Raw genomic sequence first — 21296 nt, 5'->3', positions numbered from 1 at the left:
TAACATTATATATACTGTATATATATATATAGCTATTTATTAAACATCAAAATGGAAGATGAACAAGTAAAAAAAAGCAATTATATTATGAACAATACTATAAAACAATGGATATACTATAGTGTTAGGTAATTGGGAAAACTTTGGGATAGGAATTACAAATTAACAATGGCAACTACTAATAAAGAAAATCTATATCAATTGTTCTATAAGTGGCATTTGCCACCGGTGTGTTCCGAAACATGTCTGCCTAATGTTGGAAATGCAACTTCTTATCATATGTGGTGGACATGTCAATTGGCAAAAAAAAATAAAAAAAATCTGGACAAAAATACATGCATGATTAGAAAAAAATGATAAAGTACATAGACTTAAAGCCAGAAATATTCCTGTTACGTAAAATACACAAAATTTATAATAAAGGGAATACATATGTAAAATTCATGTGTTAACAATTGTATTTGCACAATACAGTGATCCCTCGAGTTTCGCGATCTCGATCTTCGCGAAACGCTATATCGCGATTTTTAAAAAAATATTAATTAAAAAAAACCCCAGGCCGGCTGCGACCTTTTAAAACAGCCGCGCCGCTTCCCAGCTGAGTCCTGAAGCCAAACGTCAAAGGCGAACTTCCGCGTTTGGCTTCAGGACTCAGCTGGGAAGCGGCGCGGCTGTTTTAAAAGGTCGCAGCCGGCCTGGGGGGCTTCCCAGCACCCCCCCGAGCCCCCAACCTGGGTCTTCCCAGCCGCCCACACAAAGGGGAAACCCCGGCTCCTCGCTGATGCCCGCCGCTCGCCCGCCCGCCAGCAAGAGGGGGAAGACCCAGGGAAGGTTCCTTCGGCTGCCCAGCAGCTGATCTGCTCGGTAGCGCAGCAGCAGCGAGGAGCCGAATCGGGGTTTCCCCTTTGCGTGGGCGGCGGGGAACGCAAACTCCACCATCTACGCATGCGCGGCCATAGAAAAAAGGGCGCGCATGCGCAGATGGTGTTTTTACTTCCGCAACCCTACATCGCGAAAAATCGATTATCGCGAGGGGTCTTGGAACGGAACCCTCGCGATAATAGAGGGATCACTGTATTGGAAAAATGAAGATACTCCTACAGATGAAAAGATAATTAGAAAAATCTTACATTGTGAGGAGATGGATACATTGACATTGCAAATAAAAGACAAGAAAACATTACTTTATAACATGGGACTTGTTTTACCGGTGGTTGGATAAAACAGATAGAAATTAGAAGCTAAAAGTTTATTGTTTTATATGAGTAAATGATGAAAGATTATTATTACATACAAGCAAATATATAAAAAAACAAGGTTAACTCAGCCTCCCATCCTTCCGAGGTGGGTAAAATGAGGACCCAGATTGTTGGGGGCAGTATGCTAATTCCCTAACCCCTTAGGGCTGAAAACACTATGAAGCAGTATATAAGACTAAATGCTATTGCTATTATCATTACTATTATTATTATTATTACTACTATTATTACTAGCACAATTATTGTGATTTTGTATAAGTAAATGGACTCAGGCAATACACTGCTGACTAAGCACTTATTTATATCAAAGGAAAAATGTATAAATAAAAATGTAAACAGAAATAGTTATGCATATTATTACAGTACCACTGTATTTTGATTTTGTTTCTTTAGTTGTATTGTAACTTGTGGCAGTGATGGAGATGTAAGAATTTGGGAAAGCCTGGATGATGATGATCCAAAGTCCATTAATGTAGGCGAAAAAGCCTACTCATTTGCTCTCAAGGTACTCCTGAAACTGATACAAATTATAGCATGTTTTCTTTCACTACCCTATATGCATAATTGTTATTAGTGATAGAATATCAACTAGATTCATTTATTATGCTTAGTTTGCTAAAGCATGATTAAAAAACAGTACTACAATTGGCTGCATTCATACATCATTCTAAATAACATAAATCACAGTGTACAAACTGCAGTATTTGGAATCACATAACATTGCTAAACAAAATCCAAACAAAAAAATAGGTTTAGCTCACTATTATATATAATGGTGAACTATTCCTATTTTTCATGTTAAAAGTTGCTTTCTTTATTTTGGAGGGATTTTGAATTCTGAATATAGCATTTCTAATTCAGTAGGGTTATTTTGAAACCAAAATACTTCCAAAATGATCAAAACAGTAAATATCACCTGGCTCAGATTCAAAACCATTGCATCCAAAACTCGGTAGGTAAATATTTAGTGCTAATTTTCAATTTCGCATATGCTTATGGTTTTGACCTTGAGTTCAGAAAAACATGTTATTGTGTTTGAAAACAAGTCAAGCTGTTGATCTATGAAGAACAGAATTATGATCAGATTCACAAATTTTTGCAAATTCTAGTAAAATGAAATAATTATTCTTTTTCATCCATCTCTTTCTACTTTTCTGATGATATGTACCTCAAATGATTAACTTGGGGGATTTAGGATAGCAAAATGTGATTACTTTTTCTGCAAGTTCCACTTTAGTTCCATAGAATAGATATATTTATTCACTGAATGGAATTTTATTTATTTATTTGTGTTACCACCTACATTTTATTGTGAAGTGATAATAGAAACATCTGCATTTTTTAAAAAAATATTAAACTTCTTGCTCAGATGCAAAAAGTCAAGTATATACAATTAACCCACCCCTATCCCCCCCGAATCACAATGTGTCTCTAAGCCTTAAATTTGGTGTCTGTTGATGTTTAGATCAAAATTCCTAAGACTAAGAGAATTTTGGTACATTATTCAGTATTGGATAAAGTCTGCCCCCTGGTGAATATAGCATGTCAAAGCAAATCTAGTGCTTTCTATAAGGCAACCAAGTTTTATATCACAAGTAGAAACTGCGCTTCCTTTTTTGTCTTGTTGATCTGGGTAGAATGTTTTGAAGATTTCATATGTTAGACTTAGGGAAATTTAACGGATGTTGCATCAGCTTTAAGACCCCGCAAAACCTAAAACGTCTATTTTCCCCCTTAAAATAGACCCCCAAGTAAAATGTATTAGCCCCACATCACTTGGAAGACTCAGTCCAAAAGAGGAGACTGGGAAGCCAAATTTAAAATCTGGGGGTTTTTTGTATGTTTATTTATAATTAATGTGCTGTATATTTATCTACTATTTTTGCACTATAAGATGCACCCCCCCCCCAAAAAAAAGGGGTGGAAATGTCTGTGTGTCTTATAAAGCGAATATTGCAAGGGGGGAGTTGGTGTGGTGGCGGCATTCATTGCTACCTGTCACCGCTCTGCTGTTCGGCGGTTGGATCAGCCTCCAATAATGCCAATCAGCTGTTCTAGGCGGCGGGGATCGCACTGCCAAATGGCAGCGAGCAGTGGTGGCAGTGATAGGTTGTGGTGGCATTCTTTGCCGCCTAGAACAACTGAATGACGGTATTCCGGGAGGCTGATCCAACCGCCAATCAGCTGCTCAACAGTCTTCCCTGGCGGCTCATCTCACTTGACTGGAGCCCTGACGAGCCACATGCTGGGCTGTGATAACGTGCTGAAGCTGACCGGGCTGTTGGCTATTTGCTGCAAGGACTCGAGCCAGATGAATACTGGGAGGCAGAATTTTTTTCTTGATTTCCTCCTGGAAAGCTAATGTGTGTGTCTTATGGTCCGGTGCATCTTATAGTGCAAAAAATACGGTAATTGCTTTTAATATTATGAATGCAATCAGTCTTTTATTTTTTCCTTTACAACAATTTTGCAGTTTTCTCCCAAGACTTTATTCACTATTGATCTTGTTCAGTAGTTGGTTTCCTAGTCTTTCAAATGAGTATGTAGTTGGTTCTTTCTTGCCATTCATCTACATATTTTCAAAATACCCTGCTTTTATGTTTCTTCCTAACTTTATACTTTGTATACGCATATATGAACCATTTATAATTTGTAAAGCAAACCATCAATCTAGGTCAGCCTGTGTTTTTTTTAAGATCAATTAAAAAGGGATATTTAAAAACAAACTTTCTGAAATATTCTAAAATAGGCAAAATATCTGACCTTTGATTTTCTGGAGAACATGTAATATTGGGCGAAATCATACATACCTGCCATGCAAAGTGGTGGCTGACTCTTGTTATAAATCATAATCTTAACTAAATCAGCCTTAATAACTACTGATTCCGCACCTCAAATATTGTCCTCTATTTTTCAGCTTTGGAGCTGGGTATAAAAAATAATTGACTAAACTTGAGAATAGCATTTGTAGGTAAAAATAATAATCTAAGGCAGTAGTTAAATGCAAGATTTAGCTTGGCAGTGATCTCTCCAGTCTGTGCATTAATATTCTGAGACAGAAATGAGGTTGGATTCCATATTTTTATCTCAACACATGTACAACAAGTTCTCTTACAGTTTGCTTGGTGTAATGAGTCTCTTTAATATTTGAAAAAGCAGCTGGAGATAAATCGCTGGGGGTTTTCCCCCAGAACTTTCCTTTTATATCTGTTGAATTGCATGACATATTATTCTGTTCAAGGCAATGAAGGATGGACTCGTCTATGATCCTAATGTGGCTTAATTTGTAGGATGGGAGATTGATTACTGCAGTATCTAACAACACTGTCCAAATCCACACGTTCCCAGAAGGTCTTCCAGATGGCATCTTGACCCGTTTTACCACAAATGCAAACCATGTTGTTTTCAGTGCTGATGGGAGCAAAGTAGCTGTTGGATCTAGGTAAATATTTATTTATTTATCAGATTTGTATGCCGCCCCTCTCCGCAGACTCGGGCCGGCTAACAACAATAAAAAGACAATGTAAACAAATGTAATATTAAAAATAATCTAAAAAACCCCAATTTAAAGAACCAATCATACATACAAATATATTTGGGAGTTGAAAAGAAAAGTACCCAAACTGTTTCAGCTATGGATTACTATTCCTACCTGAATTTGCTGGGAAAGAAGTATTCTTTTAACTAAGACATAAGCATTCTGTGCAAACAACTTTGTATGTTCTGCTTATTGATTTTCTGAGATAGAATTAAACTCATCCATCCTCTATCTGCTGTTCTCCAGATGGGTGATTTTACATTTTCCAGTTTATAAGTCAAGAAGCCAGTGGCAAACCAGAATAATAGAATTTGCAGCCCAACAATATCTGGAAGCTTTGGGATAGAGAGGTCGCCTCAGATTTTTAACATTTTATAGAGGCATAGCAGCAGTTTACAATAATCATGCATTTTGTGGGTAAATAGGAAGCTGTCTTCCTTGTAAGAAATTGTTTCTGCACTCGTACTGTGATTTGTAGTTATCTGAATATATAAAAAGGAATTTGGATGTTGATTATTTCACATAAACAAGGCAATAGTATTTGCTATGGGAGGTTATTAAGTTTCAGAAAGTTGGTTTTAAACTGCCATAGTCATTCTTGACTTCTTGCTATTATAAATAGGTTTTATGGTTTTATTTATGGAAATTGTTTTATGGTTCAGATTTTTAATTGACTTGTTATTAATAACGTATGTTTCTTTAAATAATTGTTATTTTAATCAATAATTAATGTTTAATTTTAAAATTAGAACCAGTTTGATGTAAGGATTAAGGCATCAGACTAGAATAAGGGAGACTGAATTTTGATTCCACTTTAGGCATGAAGCCTGTCACTTTCTCTCAGCTCTGGGAACAGACAATGGCAAACCACATCTGAAAAACCTTGCCAAGAAAACTCCAGGATCTAGTCAGCCACTTACCAGAAGTTAAAAATGATTCAAAGGCCGACACAGATTTTATTTCTACAGTTTTCTTTGTTAAAACATGTATATGTACACGTGTGTCCATAGGTGTGCCTAAGGTAGTTAAAATACTGTTTAGAATGGTGGTGCAGTGACTGTTTATTCAATTTAAATTGACTTATTTAAATTAAATACTTTTTTTAAAAATAAAAATTATAATTGTCTCTAGTGATTTTCTGGTGAAAATAGTGGATGTAACTGACAGCAGCCAACAAAAGACATTTCGAGGACATGAAGCGCCTGTTTTGAGTGTATCATTGGATCCAAATGATATATTTCTGGTATGTCGTATACACTTTCTTTTCATTGCTTTTTTAAAAACATACATTTTAAAAAAATGTTTTTATAAATTAATTCTATAATTCTGTGATTTTGTATTGTCGTATATCCCCAACGCAGCACTTCATTTACAGATTCTGTTGCAAGAATTTGTGTACACCAATTTATTAACTTATGCCTTGTGGGTTAATCTCATATTTATTTCATGAAGTGAACTTATTTATTTCTTTATCTTTTTTAAGGCTATGTCCAAAAAAGATTAAATGATTATAAATCCAAGTCATATTATCTCAAAATCAAATTTGTGGATGATATGTGCATGCTACAACAATAATCTTTTACCTCATAACAGATTTGAAGGGTTTGCTATTTTTAATGTAAATACTAAGCAGTAAGTAATGTCAGGTGCTATTATCTTTAAAAAAATATTCCTTTTCCAGGCATCGGCTAGCTGTGATGGATCTGTCAGAGTGTGGAAAATTTCAGAACAGGTAAATCATATTTTCTGTTTTCCATTTTAATTCTTGATTTAAATCCTAATGCAAGTTTGGAGTGTCAGTGTATAACTAAACTTGCAGACTATAATTCTTGGAATAAGCCTTTTTGGATTCAATGAGGCTTGAAACACAAACTTAACATATATAGTGAATTATAAATAGTACATTTAGGAATGTTTGTCTTGAAAATCAATTGTGATAGTCCAGCTCTTTTTATGAAAAATGCATGTTACTTGTCAGTATAACAGTGGCTTGTCAGTAGGGAACTCTCAATAATTCAAGAAACCCCAGGATATAGTAAGAAAATCATAATATGAGAAGCAGTAATTGATTTTTATTTACATTGGAAGAGGAACCCCTTTTAAAGCAATTTACTGAAAAGTAGTGTCAGGATTCCAAATAGCATCCAAAACTAAATCAGAGTCCCAGGCAAAGTTTTCCTCAAAGTTCCAATTAATTAGCAGAGCCATGTTGACACACCTGGGAGAAACCTGAATCTGAGGTCCCCGGGATTTCTCCACTCAGTTGAAAGTTCAAGTCCTTGTCCCTACACCCACAATTCCAATTTTTGAACTGCCAACTCCACCCATCTCCTTCTGTGCAGGTGTAGGAATGTAAAAACAAAGGATGACCTTTACTATCTAGAAAGTATTTGTTATGGCTACATACATACAGGCCTCATGCTATTCCCCCTCCCAGATTCCCATAGTAAAAAATGCACATTAAAAGACAATAAAGTGTGGCAGGCCTAAGACCCCAATTAAAATGGCTTCAGCCTGACAAATAGGGCTGTTAGATTGATGAATTAGATTGATAAACTTGTTAAAACTATCGGGAGTTTTGTGTCTGGATGGCCCTAACCCTGGAGCTTTAATGTTTTGTAAGATTGTAAGTATTCCATGCTAAAAAAAATCAATATGGCTGATGACAAGGATAATAATAATAATAATTAATAATTTATTAGATTTGTATGCCGCCCCTCTCGGAAGACTTGGGGAGGCTCACAACAACAATAATAACAATGTTACAATAAAAACAAATCTAATATTAAAAAACAGCTTAAAAACCCATCATTTAAAAACCATGCAACACATGCTTACCATACATAAAATATAAAAGCCTGGGGGAGGGGTCCCAGTTCCCCCATGCCTGGCGATACAGATGGGTCTTAAGTAATTTGCGAAAGACAAGGAGGGTGGGGGCAGTTCTAATCTCTGGGGGGAGTTGATTCCAGAGGGCCGGGGCCGCCACAGAAAAGGCTCTTCCCCTGGGGCCCGCCAAATGACATTGTTTAGTCGACGAGGCCCGGAGAAGGCCAACTCTGTGGGACCTAATCGGCCACTGGGATTCATGCGGTAGAAGGCGGTTCCGGAGGTATTTTGGTCCGATGCCATGTAGGGCTTTAAAGATCATTACCAACACTTTGAATTGTGACTGGAAACTGATCGGCAGCCAGTGCAGGCCACGGAGTGTTGGAGAAACGTGGGCGAATCTGGGAAGCCCCACGATAGCTCTCGCGGCTGCATTCTGCACGATCTGAAGTTTCCGAACACTCTTCAAAGGTAGCCCCATGTAGAGAGCGTTGCAGTAATCGAACCTCAAGGTGATGAGGGCATGAGCGACTGTGAGCAATGACTCCCTGTCCAAATAGGGCCGCAACTGGAGCACCAGGCGAACCTGGGCAAACGCCCTCCTCGCCACAGCCGAAAGATGATGTTACAGCTACTTCTTACAACTTGCAAAATGTTTTATATTTCAGAAAGGTTTATATCAAGCTAGTTAACTATCGTTATCTTATTTTACTTCCAGAATTGTGAGATAAGCTGGCCGCTGCTGCAAAAATGTAATGATGTGGTAAATGCAAAATCCTTATGTAGATTGGCCTGGCAACCAAAAATAGGAAAGGTAATAAGTCACCTATCTATATCATGCCTGTGTGAGGATTGAGGGAAAGTGGAGTTTTAATAATTTTGGTGAAAATCCCATTTCTCATCTAGGCTAACTCTAGTCATATCGGTGGTTGAACTAGTATGGGCTAGAGAATTCTCATTAAAGTAGCTTAATAAATTAAGTTGCCGATGCTTGGCATGTTACATCATGCAGTTTGATTGAAATAGGACATTTATTAGAACTTTATTGCTCTTGAGGACTCACAAAGGGATTTTAAAATCCTGCCCTATTCTAACTCAGCGTAACATCTGTGATTGCTTGACATTTATTATCTCTTGAGATTTGGTTCAATACTGCATGAAATGCTTCTCTGGAATAGGATACAATCCATATGACTGAAAAGGAATGCAGAGAAAAGAAAGAAAAATGATTTGGGGGCTGGAGGCCAAAACATACGAAAAACAGTTAGAGGAATTGGGTATGTCTACTCTAATGAAAAGAAGGACTAGGGCGGATATGCTAGCATTGTTCCAGTATTTGAGGGGTTCCTGCAAAAACGGGGCAAACTATTTTTCAAAACACCAATAAGCAAGACAAGAAATAATGGTATTATAATGTATTCCACAGTTCCTTGATTTGAAATCGAGATATTTGTTTGTTTGTTTGTTTGTTTGTTTATTTAATTTATTGGCAAGGTTGAACAAGCCATCATGTCCAATATCTATGATCACAAATCACACTAAATTAAAAACCAGTCCCAGATGTGTACAGGGCAAGTCTTTGGTTTGTATGAGTTTGTTTGTAAACAAAACCAGGATAGAGCTTGTTTAAAATAGCATTTAAAAATCAGGTCCATCTTATTAACTTTTTTTTCTCCCCAAATAGCTACTAGCCATTCCAGTAGACAAAACGATCAAACTATATAAAAGAGAAACATGGGATCATAAAATGGATCTATCAGATAATTTTATCACACAGGTTGGTATTCTTTTAGACAGCTGTTTTTTAATCTGCTCTTGTTCCAAATAATGCTTGGTATCGGGGGAAAAAACATCTCATATTTTCTTAAGCTGTTTGATTGTTGGTGAGTCAGTCTGTTTGTGAAAGAGTTTGGCACTAAATGGGAAGTCCGTTTGATATTTGGCTTATGTGTATATGTATCTATGTCAGAGTAAAAGCAGAGACCTATGATCAATAGTAGTTATGAGAGGTTAAGGATCCTTGGTTTTATGAGCTGTATAAAATCTTGCAAAAGCAACAGTTGTTCTGCATGTTACAGAAGTGTACTTTCCACCTAACATTGACTATGTACATTTGTAAATAGATGATTATTAGGGACCTACAGATGTAGCATCCAAAGCCCAATTGCGCAGATCGCTAAGAAGCTAGTATGCCTGCCCTTGACCAGCCAGATCTCAGTTATACATGCCAGGTCTGTATGGTCAACAGCAGGTTGTGAAAGAGGGGAAGGTTGAACACAACAGCAGGATAAACCCAAAGTCACCAACAATCCAATGACCAGAATCCAGGATTAGGTCACTAAGCCAGAAGTGGAGATTGATTCCATATTTTTTTATCTCTCCTGGCCTGTTACAATCAGCATTGTGCTTGCTTTTATCTCCTGCAAGTCCCCACGTCCTGCTGCTTACAATCACACCCATATTTCACAATCATACCACCATCTATGCTAAAACTCAATATTGTTAAACGTAAGATTTTGAGTTCTTTCCCTAGCACTTGCTAACTTCCTTTAATATAACATCCACCCCTCACTAACTTCAGATTATCACTCGCATATCTTTACAGTTGCCAACTCTGTTTATGGTGAAGACCATCCAGAAGCTGGCAAACTACTTCAACACACCTATCCTTACCAAAAAAAAACTTTTTTTAATTCAGTCTTGGCAGTCCTTTATTAGGCTCCTGGCTGAGTGGAAAAAAGAAGTTCCTGCTTGCCTACATAGCCCGAGAGGGGCATCTAATTCCAATTTCAAAGTTTCTACCTTTAATATGGATTGTTGGCTTGTCTCGGTTAGCTATGCTATGAAATCTTCGACAATACCGAGCAGAGAATTTTAATAGAGCGTGGATGTGTGATAAAGCCAAGACACAGAGTTAAATAAGTATTATTTACATATAAACAAAATATAAACAATCCAAAATATGCACATAGCAAATACAGAACAATACAGAATATAGATAACAAGCACAAAGCTAAAATATAATAGATAAAGCACAGAGCTTAGAAAAACAACTCCCCCGTCTCAGGCAAAATAAAGTAACAAGGAAGTGACCAGGCACGATCATGAGCTTTTATAGCTTCAATGACGACATAGCCTTGAACATTTACTCTGCAATTAAATGTTAACTCTTTGGGTGCACATTAACCCTTTCAGTACAAGTTTGGTACAGTTTACAATATGCGGTTTATAATGGCAATCCCTAACACACATGTACTCCTGTACTAACATGGATACTGACAATTTTAAAAAATCCAAACCAATTATCTTCCTCTATTGTCCCTGCATCCATGGACATGACTGAAACCAGGCAATTCAGCCCATGTTTTACTATGGTTAAATGGTAGGCTTCCAAGCTAGCCTCCACATGCTCAGTCAACTGAGGCTTCTATCTCACCACTTTTAGCAATCCCAGAAGTGGGTTGTCCAAGCTATAGGTTGTACTCTGTGGCTTCCAGTTTGAATCCTGCAGCTGTTTCTTGGCCTTCAGGCTCTAGTGTCCAATATCCCTAAACTCATGTATTCTTGTTCTAGGACAGTGGTTCCCAAACTTGGCAACTTTAAGACTTGTGAACTTCAACTCGCAGAATTCTCCAGCCATCTATGCTATGATATGCTGGCTGGAGAATTCTTGGAGTTGAAGTCCACAAGTCTTAAAGTTGCCAAGTTTGGGAACCACTGTTCTAGGAGATAAGACTCCAAACTGCTTCTTGGTTCTGCACACTCTTGGGACTAACTTGTGTTGGGCAACCCAAACTCATCATAGCTAAACTCACTATGATCCACTGCTACAATGAATTTCTGGGATGTGGGCACCAATACAATGCTACCTTTGCCACAAGTTTTCTATCCGGATATAAATTTGTTGCCTTGACTTTCTCAATCCTTCATCTCTCTCTCTTCCTCCAAAACATGATACTAACAAATTAATAACCATGAAAAACCCTAAAACATATTTCACTCTTTGTTCAAGCGATGGATACATCAAACACTGGCATCCTAGTCTTGAAAGAGTATGGCAGAGGTCTTCAAACTTGGCAACTTTAAGACTTGTGGACTTCAACTCCCAGAATTCTCCAGCCAGCTATGCTGGCTGGAGAATTCTGGGAGTTGAAGTCCACAAGTCTTAAAGTTGCCAAGTTTGGGGACCCCTGGAGTATGGTATCATGCTATGGAAAGAGTTCCTAAACCAGCATCTAGTATGGCTAAAAATGTCAATCCGAGAGTGGCAATTCCTTCCACACTGAGGTATTTTGCTGGTTCCAGGACTGCCTCTTTACCTCAGCCTGCCGAACAAGAGTCTGTTTGAAATAGAGAAGGCCATGCTGCGTCTTTAGTCTCTAATATGAATGATCGGAGGTCAAGGTTTCCCAGCTGTTAATGTCCATTCCTAAGGCCTTTAGATCCCTCTGGGGATGAACAATCTTAGCCAAAGCTACAGAATTTATAATAAAAAACTGATTGTCTTTTTTTTTTTCCACATTAGCCTCTAAATATTGTGGCCTGGTCTCCATGTGGACAATATTTGGCAGCTGGAAGTATCGGTGGCTATATGGTCATTTGGAAAGTGGAAACCCAAGAATGCCTGGAAAGGTACCAGATGGTTTCAGTATCTTACAAAAATGGGCTTTTGCCAAGACAAAGAAAACTTATGGGAACCACTAATGTATGACATAAAATGGCTTGGATAACCTACACCAGTGATGGTGAACCTATGGCACGGGTGCCACAGGTGGTACACGGAGCCATATCTACTGGCATGCAAGCTGTTGCCCTAGCTCAGCTCCAACCTGCATGTGTGTGCCAGCCAGCTGATTTTGGGCTTGCACAGAGGTTCTGGGAAGGCATTTTCGGCTTCCAGAGAGCCTCCAGGGGGATGGGGGAGGGCGTTTTTACCCTCCCCTGGCTCCAAGGAAGCCTTTGGAGCCTAGGGAGGGCAAAACACGAGCCTACTAAGCCCACCAGAAGTTGGGAAACAGGCCGTTTCTGACCTCCAGAGGTCCTCTAGGGAGTGGGGGAAACTGTTTTTGCCCTTCCCAAACATTGTATTAATGGTGTGGGCACTCGCGCATGAGCAATAGCTCTCGCGCACACTCTTTTGGCATCCGAGGAAAAAAAAGTTCGCAATCACTGACTTACACCATAAAATCCTTTGAAAAGTGTTTGGAAACTTCAGATCGTCCAGAATGCAGCTGCGAGAGCAGTCATGGGCTTACCTAGGTATGCCCATGTTTCACCATCACTCCGCAGTCTGCATTGACTGCCGATCAATTTCCGGTCACAATTCAAAGTGTTGGTTATGACCTTTAAAGCCCTTCATGGCACTGGACCAGAATATCTCCGAGACCGCCTTCTGCCGCATGAATCCCAGCGACCGATTAGGTCCCACAGAGTGGGCCTTCTACGGGTCCCGTCAAATAAACAATGTCGGTTGGCAGGCCCCAGGGGAAGAGCCTTCTCTGTGGCGGCCCCGACTCTCTGGAACCAACTCCCCCCAGAGATTAGAACTGCCCCTACTCTCCCTGCCTTCCGTAAACTCCTTAAAACCCACCTTTGTTGTCAGGCATGGGGGAACTGAAACACCTCCCCCGGGCATGTACAATTTATGCATGGTATGTTTGTGTGTGTGTTTGTTAGTAAAATGGGGTTCTTTTTAAATATTTTAAATTATATTTGGATTTGTCATGAATTGCTGTATCCTGCTGTGAGCCGCCCCGAGTCTGCGGAGAGGGGTGACATACAAATCTAAATAATAAAATAAATAAATAAATAAATAAAATCAAAACTGGCAAATTTTGAGACTTTCTACATTTACATGGCTTGATAAAGAAGCATAAAGTTAATTGTTCTGATTTGGTTTAGCACTATGTATAAGATCATAAAGCCTGAGCAGCTGCTTAGCAACAGTCTTCCAGTCAGAATGATTTCAGGTGCATCATTTATTATTGCCTTTTTCAGGGTGAAACATGAAAAAGGTTACACCGTCTGTGGTCTGGCATGGCATCCCAAAGGTGGCCAGCTTGCTTATACAGACACAGAAGGTAACCTTGGACTACTTGAAAATGTCTGTGATGTAGAAAAGAAGAAATCAATCCATAAGGTAATATAAACCGGACCTTTCCTTGTGTTTTTTTAATTAACCTTGTGCTTATGAACCTAATCACATGAACCTGACATTTAGTTTTTAGAAAAACTTTATTAATTTTCAAATATTTTTTTTCTTAAAAACAATAGTATAGTTATACTTTCAGTAATTCTGCATTGTTACATAAAAACATTTTATATCTGCATATCATCACAGTACTAGAGGTATAACAAGCAGGAAGAGGGAGATTGTGATCCCCTTATATAGAGCGCTGGTGAGACCACATTTGGAATACTGTGCTCAGTTCTGGAGACCTCACCTACAAAAAGATATGGATAAAATTGAACGGGTCCAAAGACGGGCTACAAGAATGGTGGAAGGTCTTAAGCATCAAACGTATCAGGAAAGACTTAATGAACTCAATCTGTATAGTCTGGAGGACAGAAGGAAAAGGGGGGACATGATCGAAACATTTAAATATGTTAAAGGGTTAAATAAGGTCCAGGAGGGAAGTGTTTTTAATAGGAAAGTGAACACAAGAACAAGGGGACACAATCTGAAGTTAGTTGGGGGAAAGATCAAAAGCAACATGAGAAAATATTATTTTACTGAAAGAGTAGTAGATCCTTGGAACAAACTTCCAGCAGACGTGGTTGGTAAATCCACAGTAACTGAATTTAAACATGCCTGGGATAAACATATATCCATTGTAAGATAAAATACAGGAAATAGTATAAGGGCAGACTAGATGGACCATGAGGTCTTTTTCTGCCGTCAGTCTTCTATGTTTCTATGTACTCTTGTTCGAACTTTATCAGTTTAACATAGTTATTGATTTCTTTTTACATGTACATATAGTTATACCTTTTTAAAAAATTACATATTTACATCTTATATTTTCACTAATTTTGTGAGTTACTCATGATCTTATTTCCTTTCCTTAGTTCAATCCATTTGTGCCACTGTTGAACCTGGCATTTATTAACTAGAAGATAATTTCCTTTTAAAAAAAATGTTTGCTCATTTGGTACATATATTTATTAACTGTTAAATTCCGACTCCAGGCACCTAATTCTTCTATCCAAAGCTATGAGGATCTTTTTGATGAGGATGACAAAGAGGACTTTCTGAATAGGGATTTCAATGAGGATGACTGGGGCTCTAAGGCAGCAACAAATGATGAAGATGAAGATGATTTTAAGATGGCATCAGGACGTCCCAGAAACCGAGGCGCGATAATAGAGGATGATGAGAACTCTCTAGGTTAGACTTTCCGAAAATAGGAGGTTTGGAGGGAGGGGCTGAATGTTGGGGCAACTATAAAACTATAATCCTCAAAAAAGAAAAAAATGATTGGAAACTAAAAATAATTGAGAAGTACTTTGTTTAATTACTTTTGAAGAAATACATGACGATTTAAATTTAATCTATTAAAGACCCAGATGATGAAATAAGGATTGGTGGCCAGCATTGGATAAGGAATTAACACAGAGATGAAAAGATCAAATTAGATATTGAGTTAAGATGTTAAGATGTTTATGTTTTATTATAAATAGAAAAGAATATAAGGGACTAGATTTCATAATATTGTTATTTGTAGCTGAAATATATCTCACGAGTAGTTAATTTTAATTAACAGCAAAGAAGAGGATAAAAAGTATATATTAAAAGCATTATTAGCATTTTCTTTTTCTCTGAATATTTAACATATCAAAGAAATATCATTGATTATTATTTTAAGCATTGATTCTGTGTTTTTTACTGCTCATGTTGTTTTATTGTATGTTGGAAGAAAAATAAAGAAAATTTTATACCTCCCCCCCGAAAAAAACCCCCCCCACAACACATTATACACGTATAGTTGAATACTGATTAATATATTGCTACTATGTTAGTTATAAATCTATAATCATCTAAACGTATCAGGAAAGACTGAATGAACTCAATCTGTATAGTCTGGAGGACAAAAGGAAAAGGGGGGACATGATCGAAACATTTAAATATGTTAAAGGGTTAAATAAGGTTCAGGAGGAAAGTGTTTTTAGTAGGAAAGTGAACACAATAACAAGGGGACACAGTCTGAAGTTAGTTGGGGGAAAGATCAAAAGCAACGTGAGAAAATATTATTTTACTGAAAGAGTAGTAGATCCTTGAAACAAACTTCCAGCAGACGTGGTTGGTAAATCCACAGTAACTGAATTTAAACATGCCTGGGATAAACATATATCCATTGTAAGATAAAATACAGGAAATAGTATAAGGGCAGACTAGATGGACCATGAGGTTTTTTTCTGCCGTCAGTCTTCTATGTTTCTATGTTTCTATCTAGTGCTGTCAGTTTTGCTGCCAGCATTCTGAAGATTCTATAATATGATATGATTTATCTGCCTTTCCTAGATACTCGATTGCTGACAGCTAATTCTGCCCCTGATAAGGAGGAAGAAGAGGATAATTTGGACAATTTTCCAGTTCAGCCACTGCTACCTGACCAGAGGCCGATCTACAGTGGGCCCTTGCCAACTCCTCGGCAAAAGCCATTCCAGTCTGGTTCTACCCCAGCACATCTCACTCACCGCTTCATGGTTAATTTCAAGTTTTAAATGGCTTCATTAGCCGATCTTTCGAACAATAAGATTATAAATATTTTTTTAAATTTGTGAGAACAGCCCAGAATTGATAGGAGTAAGGCAGCATATACATTTAAATAATAGTGATAATAACAGTAGTTGTAATGATAATAATAATAATAATAATAATAATAATAATAATAATAATAATGAAGCTTCCAAATAGTCTACATTAGCAGTTTCAAAACTACAAAATTGAATGGCCATTAACATATGGGTGGGTGGTGTTGGGATCACTTTAAACTGTTGTTTTATCAACCAAAATTGATAAAGGGCTGCAATTCTCACAAAAAAACACCAAGAGTAAGTTCATTTCGGAAGTAACTACTATAACTATATATCGGTAATAGCTAACTACTATAGCTATTGACTGTAAACTTGCTCTTATAAAAACAGGGTGAGTATCATCAGTTAGTCCCCTTACTGACTGCACTTTTTGTGCAATCTTTTCTTTTTAAAGCTTTGAATATTTATAGTAAAGTGAGTTGCAAAAAAAAAAACCCTTTCAAAAATAGAGGTAGGTGTCTTTGAATGTCTGAATATGACTAAAGTAATATAGATTTCTTCATAAATAGGTAGGAGAAATGTAAAGAGAATAAAGAGAAATGTACATTTCTTCATAAAGCGAAATGTATTTTAAGTATATTTAGATAAGGTTAGGATTAGAATCTATTACTGCTTCTAGACAGAATGGAAATTTGCTTCAGAAGTTAGGAATTTAGTTTCTCAGATGTTGATCCTGTGTTTTGCTACTTGCCTACACAGAGTTTACTTCAATGGCAAATTTGTGTTGCAACTTACTTGAGAATATAGTCCTCCAGTGATGGTGCAGTCATCCCATATTCCCTCATCTCCAAACTTGACCTGCTGATTAAACATACCCAGAGAATATGAATGGATTGTGTGTTATCATATGGCATGTGTGTATGTGTACATACATACATACATACATACAGTATGTGGATATATACATATAGCAGATCTAAAGTCCAATTTGTAGAACTACATTGGTACTTCTACTTACGAACTTAATTCGTTCCGTGATCAGGTTCTTAAGTAGAAAAGATTGTAAGAAGCAATTTTTCCCATAGGAGTCAATGTAAAAGCAAATGTGTGTGATTGGGGAAAACACAGGGAGGGTGGAGGCCCTGTTTCCTCCAGGAGATTCCTAGAGAGGCCCCACGGAGGCTTCTCCATGTCTTTTCCGGCCCTGTTTCATCCAGGAGATTCCTAGAGAGGCCCCATTGAGGCTTCTCCCTGCCTTTTCCAATCACAGTTTCAGAGGCTCGGATTTGTAAGTGGAAAATGGTTCTTGAGAAGAGGCAAAAAAAATCTTGAACACCCGGTTCTTATCTAGAAATGTTTGTAAGTAGAGGCGTTCTTAGGTAGAGGTACCACTGCATATCTATCTTCTTAACAAGCCTTAACATCCCCCTTACAGGTATGGAACTCTTTGGGTATTATTCGCTGCTATAATGATGAGCAAGACAATGCTATTGATGTGGAATTCCACGATACCGCAGTACATCATGCAATGCATTTGCCGAATAATTTGAATCACACAATGGCAGACCTTTCCAGTGAAGCTATTTTATTGGCTTGTGAGAGCACAGAGGAACTAGCAAGGTAAAAAAAAAAGTAGTTAATTGTGAATTGTAGCCAATAAAACTAACCTTTGTATTCCATGAGTGAGAGAGGTGACGATGGGGTCAATGCACGTCAGAGCTGCTGTTCTAATTGCTTCAGATTTTCCTTTTTTTAAAAAAAAAAATCACATGGAGAATGAGGAAAAAGTAAAACCAGTAACTGCAGGTCTCCAAATTGGAGTTACTTAATATTAATTCAAAAGCATCAGTGTAATCAACAAGCATTTTAGTTTATAACGCTCAAAAATGCAAGTCCTACACATTGGCAAAAAGAATCAGAACACCAAATACAAGCTTTTTTAAATTTAATATTTTAATTGATTTTTAAAAATATAAACACACACACAACATAAAACAGATGCTCTGTGAGTAGTGCCCACCACCAGACAAGCATTCACATCCCACCACCAAATCGGGGGTGTTTCTTGTATATACCATTTTAACTCAAGAGCAAAATATATGTTTACATATTATAGAGTGATTCCAATTTATTCCTTATAGCTTGGTCTCGGATTCTACTCGCCATATTACCTTATCCCATTGTCCCATCAATTGTCACAAGTCAGTTTCATTAACCAAATTTATCCTTTTATCCATAATCTCAAATTGAATATGAACACCAAATACAAGCTGAATAGACAAGACCTTACAGACAACTGTCATTCCGTAAAAGACCTTGGAATACTCATATCAAATGATCTAAGTGCCAAAGCCCACTGCAACAACATTGCCAAAAAGGCTTCAAGAGTTTTAAACCTAATCCTACGTAGCTTCTGCTCTGGTAATCTCACACTACTAACCAGAGCATACAAAAATTTTGCCAGACCAATCCTTAAATACAGCTCATCTGACTACACCCACACCGCATTTTGGACATAAACACAGTAGTACCTCTAGATACGAGCTGCTCCACATGCGAGTATTCCAAGTTACGAGCTGAGACGCGAGCAAAATTTCTGTTCGACACCCAAGCTCAAATTCGGGATACGAGCTGAGCGTCCAGTAGGTGGCGCAAGAATTCCATATTTCCAGTTATCTCGACATGAAAAACACCAAGTCTAAAGGCATTTGTTCGAGATACGAATTGATCGACATATGAGCTCTGGTCTGGCACGAATTAAACTCGTATGTCGAGGTACATAGATATATATAGATATAGATATACAGTGATCCCCCGCTCGTTGCGAGGGTTCCGTTCCAGGACCCCCCGCAACGAGCGGGTTTTCGCGAAGTAGCGCTGCGGAAGTAAAAACACCATCTGCGCATGTGCAGATGGTGTTTTTAACTTCCGCAGCGCTAGCGAGGAGCCGAAGATTGGGGGGCGGGGCGGCTGTTTTAAAACGTCGCCGCCGACATGGGGGGCTCGCTAGCACCCCCCCGAACCCCCAACCCGGGTTTGGGGGGGTGCTAGCAAGCCCCCCATGTCGGCGGGGATGTTTTAAAACACTCGCGCGGCTTTCCAATGAGTCCCGAAGACAAACGCAGAAGTTTGCCGTTTGTCTTCGGGACTCATTGGAAAGCTCCGATCGTTTTAAAACAGTTGCGCCGTTCTCCGCTGACTCCGGGCGAACTTCCCCGCTTTAGGAGTCAGTGGAAAACGGCGCGCCTGCTTGGCTTCGCTCGCCGCTGCAGCCAACGCGCACTACGATCTTCCGGGCCAGCCAGGCTCAGTGACGGAAGGCAGCCGCTTGGCCCGGGATGCTAGGCCGAGAGGAGCCGGGCTTGATCCGCTGAGCCTGGCTGGCCCGGAAGATCGTAGCGCGCGTTGGCTGCAGCGGCGAGCGAAGCCAAGCCGGCAGCAATGTCGCCGCCGCTGCAGCCAACGCGCGCTACGATCTTCCGGGCCAGCCAGGCTCAGCGGATCAAGCCCGGCTCCTCTCGGCCCAGCATCGTAGCGCGCGTTGGCTGCAGCGGCGGCGACATTGCTGCCGGCTTGGCTTCGCTCGCCGCTGCAGCCAACGCGCGCTACGATCTTCCGGGCAAGCCAGGCTCAGTCACGGAAGGCAGCTGCTTGGCCCGGGATGCTGGGCCGAAAGGAGCCGGGCTTGAAGATCGCAGCGCGCGTTGGCTGCTGTGGCGAGGGCTTGCAATGGAGGGTGGAGGAAGCGGCCATGGGAGGGCGAGCTGCCTCAGGGAGGAGGATCGGGCGGGACCAGGTGGGGGCTGGAATTTCTCCGCTGGGAAGAAGCGGCCAGGGCGAAGGGCGGGCGAGCGGCGAAGGGCGGGCGAGCGGGTGCTGGGGAGGGCTTCTCGCCCTCCCGCCAGCAAGAGGGGGAGCGAACGGCGTGGGCAGGCGAAGGGCGGGCGAGCGGCAGCGAGGAGTTTGCGTGGGCGGTGGGGAAACTCCTCGCTGACGCCAGCAAGAGGGGGAAGACCCAGGGAAGCCGCCCAGCAGCTGATCTCCCGGTTGCCATCTACGCATGCGTGCCCATAGAAAAAACGGGCAGGCATGCGTAGATGGTATTTTGACTTCCGGGTTGAAAAATCGCGAAGTACCCTGTTCGCAATGGTCGGGGAGGCAATAAACGGGGGATCACTGTATATATATTTCGTTATCTACGAAAACAAATATATCTATATCTATCTATCTATCTATCTATCTATCTATCTATCTATCTATCTATCTATCCTAGTCTCCCTTAATTTTCAAATTAATTTTACATTCATGTCCTTCTTTCTTCTTTAGCAAACTACATTGCATCCATTTTAACTCCTGGGATGTCAACAAGGAATGGACAGTTGATATGCTGCAGAATGAAGACATTGAAGCTGTTTGTTTGGGCCAGGGCTGGGCTGCATGTGCCACCAGTTCTCTTCTGCTTCGTGTGTTCAGCGTTGGCGGAGTTCAGAAAGAGATTTTCAGCTTACCTGGACCTGTGGTGTCGATGGCAGGACATGGAGAGCAGCTGCTGGTGGTCTTTCATAAAGGTGCTTTCTGTATTTTTTACTTGTTTGAAATGTTCATTATTCAAATTTCTTTCAGGTATCCTTATAGAATTGGGGATGATGAAAGCACAGGGTTTTCCAAGACCAGGAATTCTCCAAGTATTTTACTTTAGAAAAAGTTTGATGTTCAAATGAGCCCTTCCACATCCTGAGCCCAGGGCAAATTTAAATCAAAATTTGGTCATTCTATATAATTTCCTCTTTAATTTTTTTTAAAGACCGTGCCATTAAAGCTTTGAATTTATTAAGTCGCCCCATTTCCAAATAGAATTGAAGTTTTAATTTTAATCACATCACTAAGCTGTCTTGAAGTATCTAAGAACTGCA

General features: G+C 39.4%; 1 protein-coding gene across 1 annotated transcript in view; it reads left to right on the top strand.

Annotated features, from left to right (window-relative positions):
* WDHD1 (WD repeat and HMG-box DNA binding protein 1) overlaps window positions 1-21296 on the top strand; it is a 50684-nt gene that overhangs the window by 1414 nt on the left and 27974 nt on the right. The window contains exons 3-14 of the mRNA XM_070749600.1: window positions 1653-1764; window positions 4550-4701; window positions 5929-6040; window positions 6479-6529; window positions 8345-8440; window positions 9311-9403; window positions 12152-12258; window positions 13624-13765; window positions 14815-15013; window positions 16148-16332; window positions 17819-18003; window positions 20710-20951. Coding sequence (XP_070605701.1) covers window positions 1653-1764; window positions 4550-4701; window positions 5929-6040; window positions 6479-6529; window positions 8345-8440; window positions 9311-9403; window positions 12152-12258; window positions 13624-13765; window positions 14815-15013; window positions 16148-16332; window positions 17819-18003; window positions 20710-20951 — 1676 coding nt within the window. The remainder of the gene's footprint in view (window positions 1-1652; window positions 1765-4549; window positions 4702-5928; window positions 6041-6478; window positions 6530-8344; window positions 8441-9310; window positions 9404-12151; window positions 12259-13623; window positions 13766-14814; window positions 15014-16147; window positions 16333-17818; window positions 18004-20709; window positions 20952-21296) is intronic.

This window comes from Erythrolamprus reginae, chromosome 1 (genome assembly GCF_031021105.1).
Source record: "Erythrolamprus reginae isolate rEryReg1 chromosome 1, rEryReg1.hap1, whole genome shotgun sequence".
Classification (NCBI taxonomy): domain Eukaryota; kingdom Metazoa; phylum Chordata; class Lepidosauria; order Squamata; family Dipsadidae; genus Erythrolamprus; species Erythrolamprus reginae.
This window is presented reverse-complemented; position numbering and strand designations above follow the sequence as displayed.